This window comes from Salvelinus fontinalis, unplaced genomic scaffold (assembly GCF_029448725.1).
Source record: "Salvelinus fontinalis isolate EN_2023a unplaced genomic scaffold, ASM2944872v1 scaffold_0036, whole genome shotgun sequence".
In the NCBI taxonomy this organism is placed as follows: Eukaryota; Metazoa; Chordata; class Actinopteri; order Salmoniformes; family Salmonidae; genus Salvelinus; species Salvelinus fontinalis.
In genome coordinates, this window is record NW_026600245.1 from 461,416 (window position 1) to 480,660 (window position 19,245).

General features: G+C 39.3%; 1 protein-coding gene and 1 long non-coding RNA gene across 4 annotated transcripts; both read left to right on the top strand.

Annotated features, from left to right (window-relative positions):
* Window positions 1-1,283: 1,283 nt before the first annotated feature.
* Window positions 1,284-9,922, top strand: LOC129842371 (zinc finger protein 501-like). The gene is made up of 2 exons (XM_055910909.1): window positions 1,284-1,860; window positions 6,283-9,922. Exons 1-2 carry the CDS (start codon window positions 1,518-1,520, stop codon window positions 7,329-7,331), a joined length of 1,392 nt encoding a protein of 463 aa, XP_055766884.1. The 5' UTR covers window positions 1,284-1,517; the 3' UTR covers window positions 7,332-9,922.
* A 1,892-nt stretch (window positions 9,923-11,814) lies between these two features.
* LOC129842387 (uncharacterized) lies at window positions 11,815-18,025 on the top strand. Of its 3 annotated transcripts, none has more exons than XR_008757580.1 (3): window positions 11,815-12,433; window positions 15,939-16,107; window positions 16,308-18,025. It is a non-coding gene; the product is annotated as an uncharacterized LOC129842387 (long non-coding RNA). The 3 variants fall into 3 exon arrangements; XR_008757581.1 differs by lacking the exon at window positions 11,815-12,433 and having other exon boundaries at window positions 12,449-16,107; window positions 16,308-17,304; window positions 17,705-18,025; XR_008757579.1 differs by lacking the exon at window positions 11,815-12,433 and having other exon boundaries at window positions 12,440-16,107.
* Window positions 18,026-19,245: the final 1,220 nt, after the last annotated feature.

Here is a 19,245-nt window from a genome sequence, read left to right on the forward strand (position 1 = left end):
CCTGCTGGGTCATATATTTTGATACATTGAATGTTGATATTGTGAACCTATGTTATATATTTGTACCTCCTGTTTCATGAAGTGATGTCACTAAGTACTGCCCCTATATATACAATGCATTTGGAAATTATTCAGACTCCTTCACCTTTTCCACATTTTGTTACGTTACAGCCTTATCATTACATTTACATTTAAGTCATTTAGCAGACGCTCTTATCCAGAGCGACTTACAAATTGGTGCATTCACCTTATGATATCCAGTGGAACAACCACTTTACAATAGTGCATCTAACTCTTTTAAGGGGGGGGGGGGGGTTGGAAGGATTACTTTATCCTATCCTAGGTATTCCTTAAAGAGGTGGGGTTTCAGGTGTCTCGGGAAGGTGGTGATTGACTCCGCTGACCTGGCGTCGTGAGGGAGTTTGTTCCACCATTGGGGTGCCAGAGCAGCGAACAGTTTTGACTGGGCTGAGCGGGAACTGTACTTCCTCAGAGGTAGGGAGGCGAGCATTTTATCCTAAAATGGATTAAATCATTTCCCCCCCTCATCAATCTACACACAATACCCAATAATGACATCACAATACCCCATAATGACATCACAATACCCCACAGTGACAAAGCAAAAACAGGTAAATAAATGAAAAAAATTGATTTTCTTTCAAAAACAAGTGACCCCAAGCTTTTGAATGGTAGTGTACATCTACATGATGTATTGTTACACCATGTAGGAGCAGTATAGACCTATTCTGTTCATTATATACATCGACGTTATGTATTGTTACACCATGTAGGAGCAGTACAGACCTATTCTGTTCATTATATACATCTACGTGATGTATTGTTACACCATGTAGCAGCAGTATAGACCTAGTCTGTTCATTATAAACATCTACATGATGTATTGTTACACCATGTAGGAGCAGTATAGACCTAGTCTGTTCATTATATACATCTACACGATGTATTGTTTCACCATGTAGGAGCAGTATAGACCTACAGTAGCTAGCTAATTATTTAGATTTAGTATGACTTAATGAAACTGCCTTAAATGTGCTGTAGTAACCATTTTTTATTCGCACTAATCAATCAACACATTCCTGTCTTTGCATGTCTCAATATAATGGTATTATTTAATTAAATCCACTTACAATAATCTTTGTCTGAAAATAAAATATGATCCTCAACTGCGTTTCCCACTCCAGTCAGCAAACGGCGATGTACGTCTTTAAGGCGACGCTGACAGCGTGACGTATAATCTAGTGGACTGTTCTTCATAAACAGCTCGTCAACCACCTCGGCAGCTTGCTAGCCAACATAGCCGAAAGATTCAAGCTAGTTATACGCTTTCGGTGTATATTACCTACTGTGTTTTAGACACACTTCTGTCGTATCTACTTGTTAACCTATTTAATTTAATATTACGTTATTTTTTATTAGTCAGCTATAGTAGCTGGCTTGTTAAATTAGCACTAGCCTAGTCGCTAATGATGGCTAGCTAACTAACATCCCCGACCATGAGCTCACTAAACTACTCCCCTCCCGTTAAAGAAGAGGCAGTCTGCTGGACGGAGAAAGAAGCTCTGGGGTTGAACATTGTCGTGAAAGAGGAGAAGGAAGAAGAGGATGTCACAGTAAAACAAGAAGTAGAGGGTGAGGCTGTTACAGTGAAAGAAGAGGAGAAAGACGTTACAGGGACAGAAGAGGAAGACGTGTTCAGAGTGAAAGAGGAGGAGGATGTTACTGTGAAAGAAGAGGAAGATAACGAGGATGTTGACGTTTTTGTTGTGAAGAAAGAAGGGGAGATTACTGTCACTTTGAAAGATGAAGAGGAGGAGATGGGAGATCTGATTAACACCAGTAAGTACCGCGTTAAATTTGTTTTTAATTTTGGATTTTCGGAGTTGGCTCGTCAATACCTCTTAAACGGAGGGCCTTGGAATGATGACTGATATGTCTAGAATCAGACGACGTAGAAAACAAGCTACCCCTTGTTTTCTCCGTTCTGTTTCCAAAAAGTGACTTAACATATATATTTGAGAAGGGTCTATCTGCTGACCGCAGACTGGGGGGCACGGCATGTAGTGATGTTTTACTGCACACCGTGCCCCCCAATAGTGCCATGTGAGAGTTGGGTTGGCTACACCAAAGATTATGGATATACTGACAAGATGTTTCTCCGCCCTAACAAGAGTCGTTGTCCACAAAGCGGCACTGCGGGTTGTCTAGCTCCCACATATCCTTTCTTTGGATTGGTGTATACATCTTATTATTGTAATCTATTGTTTATATTCTATGAGGGTTGTTGTCGTCAACCGCCTGTATTCAATGGAGAGAGATGCTAAGCTACTATCATGAATATGCATAGCGATCTGGAGACAACTCCTATAGTGTTTTTATTTAAAGTTGTCCATATGTCACGTGTCCACATAATAACTTAAGCATTACGAAACTTCTGTTAGATCAAGTAAACTTCACGTAGCAAATAGGCCATTAATTTTGTTGTTGACCAAATTCGACACTTTCCACATTGGGTTGATAATTGTTTCCACTTGGATACAACCAACTGTAGCCTAATGGCATGACCTAGAGAGTTAAAACCTACTGTAGCCTACTGGAATGACCTAGAGAGATACAACCCACTGTAGCCTACTGGCATGACCTAGAGAGTTACAACCTACTGTAGCCTACTGGCATGACATAAAGAGATAAAACCTACTGTAACCTACTGGCATGACCTAGAAATATAAAACCAAATGGATACATCCTACTGTAATTGCATGAGAAAATAATGGTACCAGTCAAAAGTAAGGACACATACAGTACCAGTCAAAAGTTAGGACACCTACTCATTCATTTACATTTACATTTAAGTCATTTAGTAGAGGGTTTTGACTTTATTTGTACTATTTTCTACAATGTAGAATAATAGCGAAGACATCAAAACTTTGAAATAACACATATGGAATTATGTAGTAACCAAAAAAGTGTAAAACAAATCAAAATATTTTTTATATTTGAGATTTTTCAAAGTAGCCACCCTTTGCCTTGATGACAGTTTTGCACACTTTTTGCATTCTCTCAACCAGCTTCACCTGGAATGCTTTTTCAACAGTCTTGAAGGAGTTACTACATATGCTAAGCACTTGTTGGCTGCTTTTCCTTCACTCTGCGGTCCAACTCATCCCAAACCATCTCAATTGAGTTGAGCCCGGGGGATTGTGGAGGCCAGGTCATCTGAAAATCAAAAATTTGATCTCATCAGACCAAAGGACATATTTCCAGCGGTCTAATGTCGATTGTTCGTGTTTCTTGGCCCAAGCAAGTCTCTTCTTATTATTGGTGTCCTTTATAAGTGGTTTCTTTGCAGCAATATCAACCATGAAGGCCTGATGGTCCTCTGAACTGTTGATGTTGATATGTGTCTGTTACTTGAACTCTGAAGCAAGCTTAGTGAGCTCATGGTTGTAGATGTTAGCTAGCTAGGCTAGTACTAACATATCCAGCCGGCTAGCTGACTAATAACAACAACACTGTTAAAATTAAATCGGATAACTAACTCGGCGACAGAAGTGGGTTTAAAACACAGTGGCTAATATACACTAAAGCGTCTAAAGAGCTTTATTTGTTCGGCTATTTTGTCTAGCAAGCTACGGAGGTGGCTGACAAACTGTTGCTGCTGCTGAAAGAAGTGTTCCGTCCACTAGATTATACGTCACACCAACAGCATTGCCTTAAATTCCCACACTGCCATCTGCTGACTGGAGTTGGTAACGCAGTAGAGAAATATGTATATTTTATCTTCAGACAAAAAGTTAGCGTGTAGGAAACATGAGTTTTTACTCACCAGTGTACCAACACAGTGTGGTTAAAGACTTAGTAAGCTAGTTGTATTGAAGATCTGGTTGTCCTATAAGTACAAACAGTTATGTTTTTGCGTCATTACATTTTTAAACATTTATTTTTGGATATATTTTTAAACTACCCACAATGCAGTATTTCTCAACGTCATATGGAGGATCTACTCTGTGCTATCGAGACTGTATGCTAGCTCAAGTTTGCAAACGTTAGCCACACCTCATGCTTTTCATGCACTGTATGGTTGTGTTATCTAGAGGGAACCCATTAGCAACGTAGGCTCTGGCACCTTCTTGCTGTGGTTTCAAAACAAAGAGAAAATCATACCTGTTTGCTCCTTTTGACGTTTCAGAACCGACTGCAGACTAACTGATCTACAAATCACCTTGCATCATAAATAACTACTCATTGTTATTTATAAATCAGTCAGCTAGTCACCATTTACACACTTTGCAGCATGGAATTGATCATTTCGAACACGGTCAGTGGATTAGCTAAAGACATAAAAGCTATGCTGCTACGGTGTGGCACGTCATCTATAATAATTTAATAATAATTTGGCTGTTATAAATTCTGTGATTCTCAAAGCTTTGAGTAATAAAACGATTTTTGACACTATTGTTTGGAAAGCGTCAATGCTTCAGGAAGTTGTTCCCCATCACTACTTTTCAGCATGTCTGTGAAGTAGACTACGGAAGTTTTGTACGTTTTTCCACCTTGGCTTACTGCTAGCGCGCTAGCTGACTGACATCTGGAATCTATCTATTTTGGATGTTGGGGATTTTTCCTGACATCATTCTGTATGTCTCTGCTCTTTTGATCTGCAGTCGTGTTTTAGTTGGGTTTTGTTAGTTGGGTTCTAAGTGGTCTCCGGTATTTGGTACTCCAGCTCGCTGACCATAGCTAGTTGGCTAAATAGCTGATGTTAGCTGGCCCCAAGCATACTTCCAAAGTTGTGGCAAACTGGCTTAAGGACAACAAAGTCAAGGTATTGGAGTGGCCATCACAAAGCCCTGGCCTCAATCCTATGGAAAATTAGTGGGCAGAACTGAAAAAGCATGTGCGAGCAAGGAGGCCTACAAACCTGACTCAGCTACACCAGCTCTGTCAGGAGGAATGGGCCAAAATTCACCCAACTTATTGTGGGAAGCTTGTGGAAGGCTACCTGAATTGTTTCACCCAAGTTAAACAATTTAAAGGCAATGCTACCAAATACTAATTGAGTGTATGTAAACTTCTGACCCACTGGGAATGTGATGAAAGAAATAAAAGCTGAAATAAATCTCTCTGCTATTATTCTGACATTTCACATTCTTAAAATAGTGGTGATCCTAACGGACCTAAGACAGGGAATTTTTACTAGGATTACATGTCAGGAATTGTGAATAACTGAGTTTAAATCTATTTGGCTAAGGTGTATGTAAACTTCCGACTTCAACTGTAGGTACCGTTACTGTGTTAAAACAGAGGCAATCGTGGGACTGATGTGGTGTTAAAGGGGAATTCTGAAATTCATCAACTGATCAAGGAAATCATTTTCTGAATGACAGTCAAATGACAAACATCACAACATGCAACAACAACCAAAGTGCTTCTTCAATCATTACGTCGGTAAAGACAGTAATGCCGTGCTCCACGTTAGATCCAACATCCCTAACAAATTGATGTTTATGTGTTAATGTCTGCTTGATTTTACTGTAGGGTCTTGTTAGTCTGTTTGGACACAGAGATATTTTTCTCATAATGTGTAGAGACGTGTTCCTTGATGGATAGGCTATTGTACAACACACAGAGCTATTTTCCTTTATTCAGGACATTTAGAATAACAACACATTACAGAGTAGCCTAGTGGGATTATTCACAAAATTATCTGGTGATCAGGTTATGAGATTTCATGACAAAGACATTTTAGTTTCCATGTTTCACCTGGAATATTAAATGATATATAGTCCAAGGTCTATGTTACTGTTAGGTGAAGTTATGGGTCCTACTGTAGGTCTATGGTATTGGTATAACTAGGCAGATATACTACATCCATAGCTATTGGTTTCCTCATTAGCATGGAGGAATTTCTGCAAACAAATTACGTGCGCATCACCCTCGTGCCACAATTTGATCAAACACAGAAAGGTGCCTATATTGGAGAACAAAATTGGGGACCAGAAGTCGTCTGGCACACTGCTTTAACTTTTTTAACTTTAACTTTTTGCTAGTCTACAATCATCGATTTTACTACTAATGTAAAGGGATACAAAATATGACTATTGTTGCTCCCTTGACTGTCTTCAGACATTTGTCAAATAATTTAACAGACATCAATTGTTGTACAACTTCATGGGTACGTTCTGGGCATCACCTTTTACCTCAGTGGATTTCTGTTGGTGTGGGCCTTTAACCATCTGTCTGACTTTGTTGTTCACACAGGAAAGATACGGGACTATCGTGGATCCTCTGGGGAGCCTCAACAACATCATGATGCTGTCGAGGCAGAGAAGAGTCTCTCCAGATCAGGACACCTCAAGAAACATCAGCAGAGACCCACAGGAAAGAAACCTCACTGCTGCTCTGACTGTGGGAAGAGTTACTCAAGATCAGATTCACTTAAACTACACCAGAGAATTCACACAGGTGATAAATCTCACTGCTGCTCTGATTGTGGGAAATGTTGCAAGTCTTCATCAGAACTTAAAATACATCAGAGAAATCACACGGGAGAGAAACCTTACTGCTGCTCTGACTGTGGGAAACGTTTCTCAAGATCAGATTCACTAAAACTACACCAGAGAATTCACACAGTTGATAAATCTCACTGCTGCTCTGATTGTGGGAAATGTTGCAAATCTTCATCAGAACTTAAAATACATCTGAGAAATCACACCGGAGAGAAACCTTACTGCTGCTCTGACTGCGGGAAATGTTTCTCAAGATCAGATTCACTAAAAGTTCACCTGAGAATACACACTGGAGGGAAATCTCACTACTGCTCTGAATGTGGGAAGAGATTCAACTCTTCAGTAGACCTTAAAATGCATCAAAGAATTCACACAGGAGAGAAACCTTTTGGCTGTGATCACTGTGGGAATAGTTTTACTCAGCAAAGCAACCTGAAATCACACCAGAGAATACACACAGGAGAGAAACCTTATGGCTGTGATCAATGTGGAAAGAGTTTTTCTCAGCAAAGCAACCTGAAATCACACCAGAGAATTCACAGTGGGGAGAAACCTTATGGCTGTGATCAATGTGGGAAGAGTTTTACTTTGTCAAGCTGCCTGATAGTGCACCAGAGAACACACACTGGAGAGAAACCTTTTAGCTGTTATCAATGTGGGAAGTGTTTTGTTACATCTGGCAATCTGATTGTACACCAGAGAACACACACAGGAGAGAAACCTTATAGCTGTACTCAATGTGGGAAGAGTTTTACTCAGTCAAGCAGCCTGATAGTACACGAGAGAACACACACACAGTAGAGAAGCTTCACCATTGTTCAGATTGTGGGAAAAGCTTTTCAACATCACAGACTTTGAAGCTGCACCAGAGAACACACACAGGGGAGAAATCTTATAGCTGTAATCAATGTGCGAATGGTGTTACTTGGCTAAACAGCCTGGGATCACACCAGAGAACACACACAGGAGAGAAACCTCTTAGCTGTGGTCAATATGACAAAAGATACTCTGATAAAAGATCTCTGATCAAACATCAGAAAATACATACATGAAGAAGTTGTTTCATGATATCAATGAAATAATGTCACAATATAATGTCACAATGTAGAATGTTTTAACATTGTAGTAGGAGTATTTTAAGATGTCACAATGTAGAACTCTAAACGTTTGTCCCCTGTTCTATTGATTTCAACATGATATTGATATTAGCCTCAGGGGGACAATCCAGGTTCTGAATTGAAAGAGTACTATTTATGTGATTTAACAAAAAGTGATTAACAAAAGAAAAGAAGAGTCATTACACTTACCACATTGTTGACCCACTTGAATCAAAATGCAACACTTCAAAATGTAGCGATCTGTTTTTCTACAAATTGTTCTCTAACCAGTGATGTACACATTATTCCCAGATTCGTGTGGTTTTTGAGCTGTTAGTTTTAACAGGACGTGCAACCTCATGTCCCTTCTGTCACACAATTGATTTCAACATGATATCGATGAGTGATGACAAATAAGACGCAGAATAATAAACTGATCTATAATCAATTTGATTAACAATCTGACATCACTCAATCACATCACTCACACTTCAAATGCTAATTATCTTTATTCCACTACTGAAGAAGCATGACTCAAATCACCTCATATTTCAAACATCCAGCCTGACAAAAGATACATGTTTTATTATTCCATGCCTCACCATTAAGTGAATTATTGCCACTACATATTAACAAAGGGGTGTACATTTGGTTTTTATATTTCATATTTACAAGTCATGTAACATTTAGTAATCATAATTATTTATGCAACCAACTAACAATTTTGGGGTAAAATTATATTGAAAATGTTATCCAGGGGGCCTCCCGGGTGGCGCAGTGGTCTAGAGCACTGCATCGCAGTGCTAACTGCGCCACCAGAGTCTCTGGGTTCGCCCCCAGGCTCTGTCGCAGCCGGCCGCGACCGGGAGGTCCGTGGGGCGACGCACAATTGGGCTAGCGTTGTCCGGGTAAGGGAGGGTTTGGCCGGTAGGGATTTCCTTGTCTCATCGCGCTCCAGCGACTCCTGTGGCGGGCTGGGCGCAGTGCGTGCTAACCAAGGGGGCCAGGTGCACGGTGTTTCCTCCGACACATTGGTGCGGCTGGCTTCCGGGTTGGAGGCGCGCTGTGTTAAAGAAGCAGTGCGGCTTGGTTGGGTTGTGCTTCGGAGGACGCATGACTTTCGACCTTCGTCTCTCCCGAGCCCGTACGGGAGTTGTAGCGATGAGACAAGATAGTAATTACTAGCGATTGGATACCACGAAAATTGGGGAGAAAAGGGGATAAAGAAAAAAATAAAAAATAAAATGTTATCCTGCTTTTAGAATATCAGGGATCATTCTCAGATGTGACAACCCAAATGTACTAGAGCATTGGGGACTGGGCCCCGATCCAACAACAAGCCTATCGAGATATTGCAGGAGTTTGCTCTTGAAATCAGACATGAATAATACAATTAGATTTTTGTTGGGCGTTCCAAGGGGACGAGAGTTCTAGTAGCTAGTGAGTTTTAGGAAGACGAGAGTTCTAGAAGCTAGTGAGTTTTAGAAAGACGAGAGTTATAGAAGCTAGTTAGTTTTAGGATTCTATAGAAAGAAAAAGGAGAAAAAAAATACGATTGTATATTATTATTTAGAAATACGTGTTTTTTCTTGTTGACAGAAAGTTGTTTTCTGTTGGTGGTGAGCAAACTTAGGATATATTTGATGTCTTAAGGGGGAAGGTGTTACAGGCTTTGGTTTTTCCATGTATGTTTTGAGGTTGGACTTTAGCACGTATAGCTCGTTAGCACATAGGACACACTGATTGGTGTCACCTCATTAGTCAGTATGTGTTACACCTGTGCTGGCTTGTCCATCTCGTTAGTGGGAAGGTGTTTCACCTGAGCTGGTCCAGGTTCTATTTAAGAGTGTCTGGCCCAGTGCTCCAGTTGTGTTGATAGATGTGGAGAGTCAACACCTTTAGTTGCGCCACATTTTTGGTTTGCTTCCTGTCTTTAAGTTTGCTGTGGGTTTTTCTTTTGTTTGCATCTTCTTGGGCAGATTGAGTGGGTGTCATGGTGGGTGGCTTTTAGCTCCCAGTTGTTGTTACTAGTCAACTTCCAGTGGACACCCCCATAGTGTCTTTCAGAGCCCCTCCTAAAAAACAAGCTAATATTTTTAGGTTGGATATTGCATCCTATTAATATTTTAATCAATGGAATTTCCTTAATGTTCATTAGTCTTTCAGTTGTTAGTCTTCTGTTTGTTGTGTACTAAATATTTTTGTTTATTTTCATTTTTTTTCTTCCTGTGAAGCCATTGTGTTGCATCCATGTCTGAAATGTGCTGTATAAATAAAGCTTAATTTGAAAAACAGTATCACTTTTCCAGCCTGCTGAAGCCGTGGTGGAGTGGTAAACACCACCCCCGGCTCTACCAGGGGCTTGAGGTGGTGTCACACAGCTCTGCTTATGTCATGTTCTGTGGCCTTGCTGTTCCATTTCTTGACTGCCCCTGCAACACAGAAAGAAACACATTTAGTCATATTATATAAAACATTAAAAGTAATGGATATGGAGCGTCTATGGCCTCAGTTACACCTGGCACCTAAATGTGACTTCTGTCATCCGATCACTCCAAGCTGAATTAGGTTCAGATATACCAAGATGGGCCTTTGACATAGTCTGGATGCGGTCAGGCCACTGAATATGCAAAAGCAATGTAAAGAGATGGGGTGAATGAGTGGGGAAAAGTACATTTGACACAAATTACCTTCATAATATTAAAGAACAAATGTGTGTGTGTCTGAGGGGAAATTAACTTTCATACAGCCAAAAGGGGTGAGAAATTACACCAATATCAGTGGACAATTTGCAATAATGTAAATAAACATGGATTATGGAACATATTACCTTTTGCTTATGTGATGAACCGCTAAGGGGACATAAATATTTACCATCTAAACCATGTGTGACCTCTCACCTCTCTGGCTGTAGAAGTGTTCTTCCTAACCAGTCCCTCAACAGCTCTCTGACTGAGCTCCACCCTCACTGGGTCTTCAGAGGAGAGGAAGGCTGAGGAGGGATGGAAGGATGAATGGATCAGTCAGTCAATAAAGTGTAGAGCTGCTGTCTATGCTGTCTGACAAAATCACTATTTTAGTAGTTCATTAAAGTAAATAAGGCTTTATGACTGCTGAATACCAACTATCAATCACTTAGATCATGTATTTTCAGGTAGAGATACATCCTAGCCCATTGAAGTTGACATTTAAAATGGTTAAGGTAGGGTTTAGGGTAGGAATGTCCCAAGGATTCCAGATAGCATTGACCATTGTGCATTCTTCTGTCTCTTTCTCTCTCAGATCAATGAGGTTAGATCCCAATACCCATGTAAACATAGTTTACTGACAGATCAATGAGGTCAGATCCCATGTAGACATTGCTTACTGACAGATCAATGAGGTCAGATACCAATACCCATGTAAACATAGCTTACTGACAGATCAATGAGGTTAGATCCCAATATCCATGTAAACATAGCTTACTGACAGATCGATGAGGTTAGATCCCAATATCCATGTAAACATAGCTTACTGACAGATCGATGAGGTCAGATACCAATACCCATGTAAACATAGCTTACTGACAGATCAATGAGGTTAGATCCCAATACCCATGTAAACATAGCTTACTGACAGATCAATGAGGTCAGATCCCAATACCCATGTATTACGAACAGGTCGATTGTAGCGGTAGTTGTTTCGATGGTGACGTACTTTACAGTTATTTAGACCGCGGTGGTTATTGGAGTCGTGGTTTCCTGGAAGAAACCGTTGTTGTGCATCATCTTTCAACGCTCCAGTACCTGATAATAACCAAACCTGTATCGACTATTTGGGAATTAAACTTTAATCAACCTGAAAGCGCTCATAGTAGAAACATCTGTTGGGTTGGTAGGATGTTGAAAGACCCATCTCATTGGTTAATATTCCCTGTAGTAGAAACATCTGTTGGGTTGGTAGAATGTGTAAAGACCCACCTCATTGGTTAATATTCCCTGTAGTAGAAACATCTGTTAGGTTGGTAGAATGTAGAAGTAGGTCTTAAATTCATACTTATTACAAATCTGCAGTTGTTTGACTATTATAGTATTACTTAATGAAAGAAATGTCAAAATTCAACTTTTGTCTGGAAATAAAATAAACATTTATGTGCGTTAATCACTCCAGTCAACAGATAGCGATGTGCGTCTTTCAGGCGACGCTATCGGAGTGACGTATAATCTAGTGGACGGAACACTTCTTCAACAACATCTAGTCAGCCACCTCCGTAGCTTCCTAGCCGAACCATTCAAGCTGTTCAGACCGCTTCGGTGTATATTTGCCTCTGTATTTGAAACATAATTCTGTCATATAACTAGTTTCCCCATTTAATGTCATATTTCCGTTTAGTCAGGTAACGGTAGCTGGCTTGATAAATTAGCCTATCACTAGGCTAGTCGCTAACTAGCTAGGTTAACTGGCTAACATTCCCGACCATGAATTCACTAAGCTACTCTCCTTCTGCTAATAAAGAGGTCTGCTGGACGGAGAAAAGGGGGCTGTGACTGAACGTTGTTGTGGAAGAGGAGGAAGAGGAGGATGTCACAGTAAAACAAGAAGTAGAGGGTGATGCTGTTACAGTGAAAGAAGAAGAGAAAGACGTTACAGTGAAAGAAGAGGAAGACGCGTTCAGAGTGAAAGAGGAGGAGGATGTTACAGTAAAAGAAGAGGGGGAAGAGAAAGAGGAGGATGCTGTTTTTGGAGTGAAGGGGCAAGAGATAACTGTCACATTGAAGGACGAGAAGGAAGAACAGGAGGAGGAGACAGGAGATCTGATTAAGACCAGTAAGTACTGTCTTAAAAACATAAGCACAAACTATTGATGAACTGATGCGTGGTTTTAAAGCAGCGTTCTACTGAATGTTTATGCTTGAATGTGTTATTATTTAATGTAGGAATTGATAACTACACTGTAAGATGTGTATACCACCAAAGAGCGGGTCACCAACAAAACCTTAACAGTGAATTTGCAAATTCACAACTTTAATGTCAATCAGAATTGACAAACAAGATATAAATGACACGGGATGTGTGTTGCTATAGTAACCCGTGGGGGATGATGTGTGCTGCTATAGTAACCCGTGGGGGAAGTGAACACCCAGACAGTGGACATCTTTGAAAACAAAACCAGGAAGCTACTTCATCATTACCCAGAAGGGATTTGATGTTGAGATTAAAAACGGCTGCATTGGCCCTTTAATGTAAGACACATAAGGCTTCTTATGTTTTTTTTTAATCCAACATAACTACCTTACCGTGAATGATTTATATTAAAATAGTCAACAATAATAATAATAATAACTTTGACTACATACACCCTTCTACACCCTGCTAGCTGACCACCCATTTTCATTGTAATTCATGTAAATGAGCTCTGATCAGCCTATAAACATGACATTATCTATTATTATACAGCTCTGCTCAGCCTGTAAACATGACATTATCTATTATTATAGAGCTCTGCTCAGCCTATAAACATGACATCTATTATTATAGAGCTCTGCTCAGCCTGTAAACATGACATTATCTATTATTATAGAGCTCTGTTCAGCCTATAAACATGACATTATCTATTATTATAGATTTCTGCTCAGCCTATAAACATGATATTATCAAATTGCGGATATTGCAAATTTGCATGATATTGCAAATTAATTACTTAAAAATCATACAATGTGATTTTTGGATTTTTGTTTTAGATTCCGTCTCTCACAGTTGAAGTGTACCTATGATAAAAAATTACAGACCTCTACATGCTTTGTAAGTAGGAAAACCTGCAAAATCGGCAGTGTATCAAATACTTGTTCTCCCCACTGTATATATACATACATATACACACATACACATACCTATATATACATACATATACACATATATGCATACACATACCTATATAGACATACATACTTTTTTTTAGAATATACCTTTATTACTCCACAAATCCTACCACCCTTCCCCCAATTGGAGTAAACTAATAAACACTTAGGCTTCTACCTTCAGTTTATACATCTTACACACATTTTACAGACACAGTCTACTTTACAATAGTTCTCTCTTGTTTGTTCTTGGTCCTTCCTCTATTTCTGATTTCCATCCAGTTTGATTTCTATTTGTAACTGTGTTATTTCACAAAAGTTCTGAACCTATATACATTTTACAGACCCCGTGTGTTTTACATTGGTTATCTTGTTATTAGTCCCACCCTTCAGCTCCATTCAACCCCTCCCATCTATCTATCAACATAATCCATTTTGGTTTTCTATTTGCCATATATTATTTAACTGTGCTGTGATGCTTCACAAAATAATTGAACCTTTCTATTCTCATAGCTTCTACAGATTGTACATTTAAAAAAAAACGTTTTTGCTAAAATAATTATTATATTATTGATTGATTGACTATGGCTTTTCAAATCACCCAGTATTGCTATCTGTAGCGTTAGTTCTAGGCAAATGTTGCAATTCTTCAGCCATTCCTGGACCTGTGACCAAAAACGAGCTACATATGGACAATACCAAAATAAATGATCTAATGACTCTGCCTCCTCACAGCAGAATCTGTAGAGCTGGGAAGATTGTATCCCCCATATATATAACATTCTATTAGTTGCAAGAATTTTGTATAATAGTTTAAATTTAAAAATGGAATCGGTACATCGAAAATCTCTTCCCAACTATTTTGCAATTTATATGGCACAGCTGTCAGTTTTTTGGTCCTTAAATTAAATTGGTATATGTTTTTATTTATCACACTTTTCTTTAACCATTTATGTTCTTGAATGCAGGGCCGACCTACATGTTCCTTACTTTCTTCCCCTTCTACTTGCCTCTTCCATTTTTGTGGTAATGCTGCAAATAATTGGTTGTAATTTTGGGTAGAGCAGACATTTCCGTATGTCTGTGTTAGCTGCATGTGCGATATAACTCCACCAGTCCTATTTATGATATCATTCACAAAAATTATACTTTATTTTTTATTTTTTATTTCTTCGAAAATACGTTTTTTAAAATCAATTAGTATATTTGAGTTTACCAAAATATTTGTTGTATTATTGGTTCTGGGTTTTCAGGTGGATTAAACTGAAATTAAAATTGCAGTGAGTGTGTGTTTTTGTTTGGGCTGTCAGACTTGAGTTTAGTTTTTGTAATGTTAGTGCACAAGAAAAACATTTTGGGGTGATTAATCCATTTTCTGAAGGGCTAAAAACACACTGAAAACATGCAAAATGCATCCTGTATACCGCTACAATCTACAAAGCCATGTAGAAACAAGATGACATGGAGGTTAAATAAAGTCTGCTTTATTAATTAAACATATTTTGACACGTCATTGGGGTTAAATAAAGTCTGCTTATCAATGGAACATATTTTGACACGTCATGGAGGTTAAATAATGTCTGCTTATCAATGTAACATATTGTGACCCGTCCACGGTGGGGCGCTGTAGAGTCATAATATCCACAACAACAACAGTTCAAACAGGGAAATGGTTCACATCGTTTTTCCACCATTCATTTTCCCCACAGGGCTGTGTTTTGTTTAGGCTTACCCCGGTGTGGCGTTTTGATAACCATGTAAATCTCTCTAGGACAAGGTGACTGAGGGTGAATGTACACTAGATAAATAGCGGTAAACTGCTGTGTGCCGCTCTGGCTGCCCGTTGTGACTCCGTCAAAAATTCAGCAGAGCAAGTTTGTATGAAGGTCTGGTTATTAAATGGGTACATAGTTCAATAGTAATATCCTCTAAAACGCTCTGGTGACAAACTTTGTTGCCCTGTTTCCAATTGCCACATGGCTGGGAGGACCTATTCAAGTAAGTAAATAGATTTTGAAAATGTAAAAAAAAAAAAAATATGTATAATTAGCTAACTAGCTACAGTGCAGGCTAACTAATGAGCTGCTAAATGAGCTAGCTAGTTGGCTAGCTAGCTATCTAACCAACTTCACATTCTGTATAGATAGATAGCTCGCTATCTAGCCAACTTCAAATACTGTATAGATAGATAACTAAGTGAATGAAATATCACCAGCTGACTTACCTAAAGTCATATTAGCTAGCTGTCTTAATGTATTTATCACTGTAAAAAACAAACTCCAAATGCATTTGTAGGTAGCTAGCTAGCTAACAGCCATGGAAAGGATAGCAGCCCCAACTGCAGCCCAACGGCTATTCTGGATAGGGGAGGTACTTTTGTGTAGTTCCTGTCCCTACAAGTGAGGACGGAGATAATAGTAACATAATATTCAGTGTGGTGTAATTTGACTATAATGAAGTGTGTTTCTTGTGAGGTTTTCTGTCCTCAGATAAAGAGCGCTATGAAAGCCAGTCAACATATGAAGAGGTCCCAATGAAGAGCAGTGGTTCTCAGTCCTGGGGACTCAAAGAGGCACATTGTTGTTTTTGCCTCAGCACTGCACAGCTGATTCAAATGATCAACTCATCATCAAGCTTCAAGTGGTATTTATGTATTAATTTGTGATGCTATCCTTGATACGATCCTGTTATTGTCACATGCTACACATGTACATATGTGTGTCCATCCATCTATCAATCCAATGTTATCATGATTTGTTATCAGGGATATTATACTTTAGTAAACCACAATGACCTGGTGATGTAACAGTCTAATAATTACATTGTCTTCCATATTCCTACAGATACCTTGTAACTGAAGATTCCTTCAAAACGATTGCCTACAGTTACCGTGTAGGGCACTGCAAGGTTGGGTGACCAGGGTCATCTGGGACTGCCTCCTGGAGGAATTCAGGTGTGTGAAGGCTACCTGTGTCCTGCGTAACTTCATGAGGATGGACACGAGGACCAGGAGGGGATCTGCAGCTCGCCGCCGTGTCCCAGAGGAGGAGTCTGCTGCTCTGCAGGATGTTTCAAGGACGGGGTCCAACAACGTAGCAAGAGAGGCAATCCGTGTGCAGGAGATCTTCACCTCCTACTTCTTCAAAGAGGGTGCTGTTCCCTGGCAACACCATAGACTACACTATGCACAACCAAAGGCTCTTTTAAGAGCCATTCACATTGCAATAAGAGTATTCTTCCATTTACTTAGCTATGTCAACTGCAGTTATTCAATTCCCAGTTTCTCTCCCTTTGATTTCTACTTCTCAGGTGAGGGTGCTGTTTAGGTAAGGGTGTGATGTCTGTGCAAAAACAAAACAGGCTATTTTAAATCACTAATATTGAAAAAATGTAGAACAATTAGACACCCTATAACCCACACCTACACACTCATGTATCAATCTGATTGATGGATTGTATTGTGCAGTAAGCAGGCTCAGGTGTATAACTGTTGCTTCGTCCACCTTCAAAGAATAGGCAAGAGGGCCAACCATGGAGAATATTAAGACACTTCATTATTTCTATAACTACACTATATTGTTTGTCCTCATGTGTCCATTCATGTTTTTCAGCATAAAGTACTCTGCAGCCACTTAGTGTGGTGTGGACACCAGGTGAGGCCACAAACAGATTCCTGTTGAACACTGTCGCTTTAACTACCTTATTTTCTCAATAACAGTCTCTCTCCTTCACTTCATCCCTCTCTCCCCTTCTCCCTAAATCCTCTAGGTTATATCAGCTGTGTCGGTGAACCCCTCCTGCATCTGAACTAGCTACATAGAGGGCACAGCATGTTCATAGGTGTGAGGTCACTTGGTCAGGTCAACAGGAAGTATTATTAAAGATATGCTTTACATTGAAATACATTGAAATACAGACAGAGATGCAGTAGTCCCAGAGTTAATGATCCACGGTCAGTTTATATTATACAGGAAGTATTATTAAAGAGATGCTTTACATTGAAATACAGATAGATGCAGTAGTCCCAGAGTTAATGATCCAAGGTCAGTTTATATTATACAGGAAGTATTATTAAAGAGATGCTTTACATTGAAATACAGAGATGCAGTAGTCCCAGAGTTAATGATCCAAGGTCAGTTTTGCATTTTACTTCCTGATTGATGACTAACAATGTTAGAATAAAAAATAAAAACACAAGGCTTAAACATGCTCTCTCTCTCCATCTGTCTCTCGTCTGCAGATATGTTTTGATGTGAGAGGATGCCAACCCCCAGTCCCATCATCACCACCTCACCCTCTTTTAAGATAACCTTTAGACCGACATGAGACACTATTATGTAATTGTGATGAACTGAGAGAATATTTCGGTAGCACTGTGATTCATTAATCATGTGCTGCCTTCCCTGCTCCTATGTGTTTACCTTTTTCCCTTTCTGTCTTTACACCTCTCCCGCCACCTCCTCTTTCTTCCTAATGCACAACAGATGTGCATTGAAGTACAGATTGAACTTTTATTTACAACACTTGGATAATGAGCTTTTCAATAAAGCGTTTCACATTCTCTACTGGTTGAAATTAAGTGTAATGTGATGAAATACTCCACCTATCCTGTGTTTATCAGATCAATGCAGATGGAGGGCATTAGATGTTGAGATGAACCGGTGTTGGAGTATTTACATGATGCATAGGAAGTGTAGTGTTCTGTTTTTAACATTATATTTCTGTATATATGAATTAACTAGTTCAATCCTGTTTCTAGTCTATTAGTTACAATGTGTAACCATTGATGTCCCAGGACCAAGATTGGTAAACACTGTTGAAGTGTATAATTGTAATACATACATGAAGACACAGCGTCATTCAAAGACTGGAATTTGATTCTCCTGGTATTGGATATGACTGAAAAATAATCTCAAAGACATTCATACCTAAACTGCACCTTTATTTGCCAAGGTAGAGTACATGATCAGTGAATATATTAAATGTACAGGCTACAATGTGAGGATCTCATGCATGGTAATAACTACATGTATATACGACTTGCATCCTTGGCACAACATATTATATTCTACTCAATCCATAGGCTTCATTAATGTCATTCAGGCTGTTTTGAAGTTGATACAACTGGCTATGATAGATGAGGTTCATAGCTAGGTTCTGAACTAATATGTATACCAAATGTTTGGGTCTATACAAAGATCGGCTAAATAGCTAGCTACACATCCATGGGCATACAGGGATTTTAATCATCCACTGCACAATAAGCAAGAACATAGCTAGCTACGTGATTTCATCTATCTGCATGACAAATATCACCAAGGAAAGCTTACAAAATTGTACATTCAATTTGCAGTAAATTCTTCAGCTAGCTAGATTCTATACATCCACTGTTTCCCAAAACGACAGTCTGGTTTGCTGGTTGTTTCAGGAGTCCCTAAAACAACCAGAATTACAATTGCATACTCATGTCACAACACCCATAAAGCTAGCCAGCTAGCTGGCTAATGTTAGCTAGTCTGCTGGCTAAATCACGATTTTCGTAAATGAACTATGATTTTTTTTAAATGCATACTCGTTTGTCTCTAAATGAACTAACATTCCTGTCAACTGTACATGTTTTTTGCATGATTAGTTATGACTTTATAATCCTTACATTTGCTTCCATCCTAGTATGTCTGTCCGCCATCTTTGATTCAGTTCAGTTCTGTGTAGGGGTACCCCTCTCTCCTAGTATATCTGTTCGCCATCTTTGATTCAGTTCAGTTCTGTGTAGGGGTACCC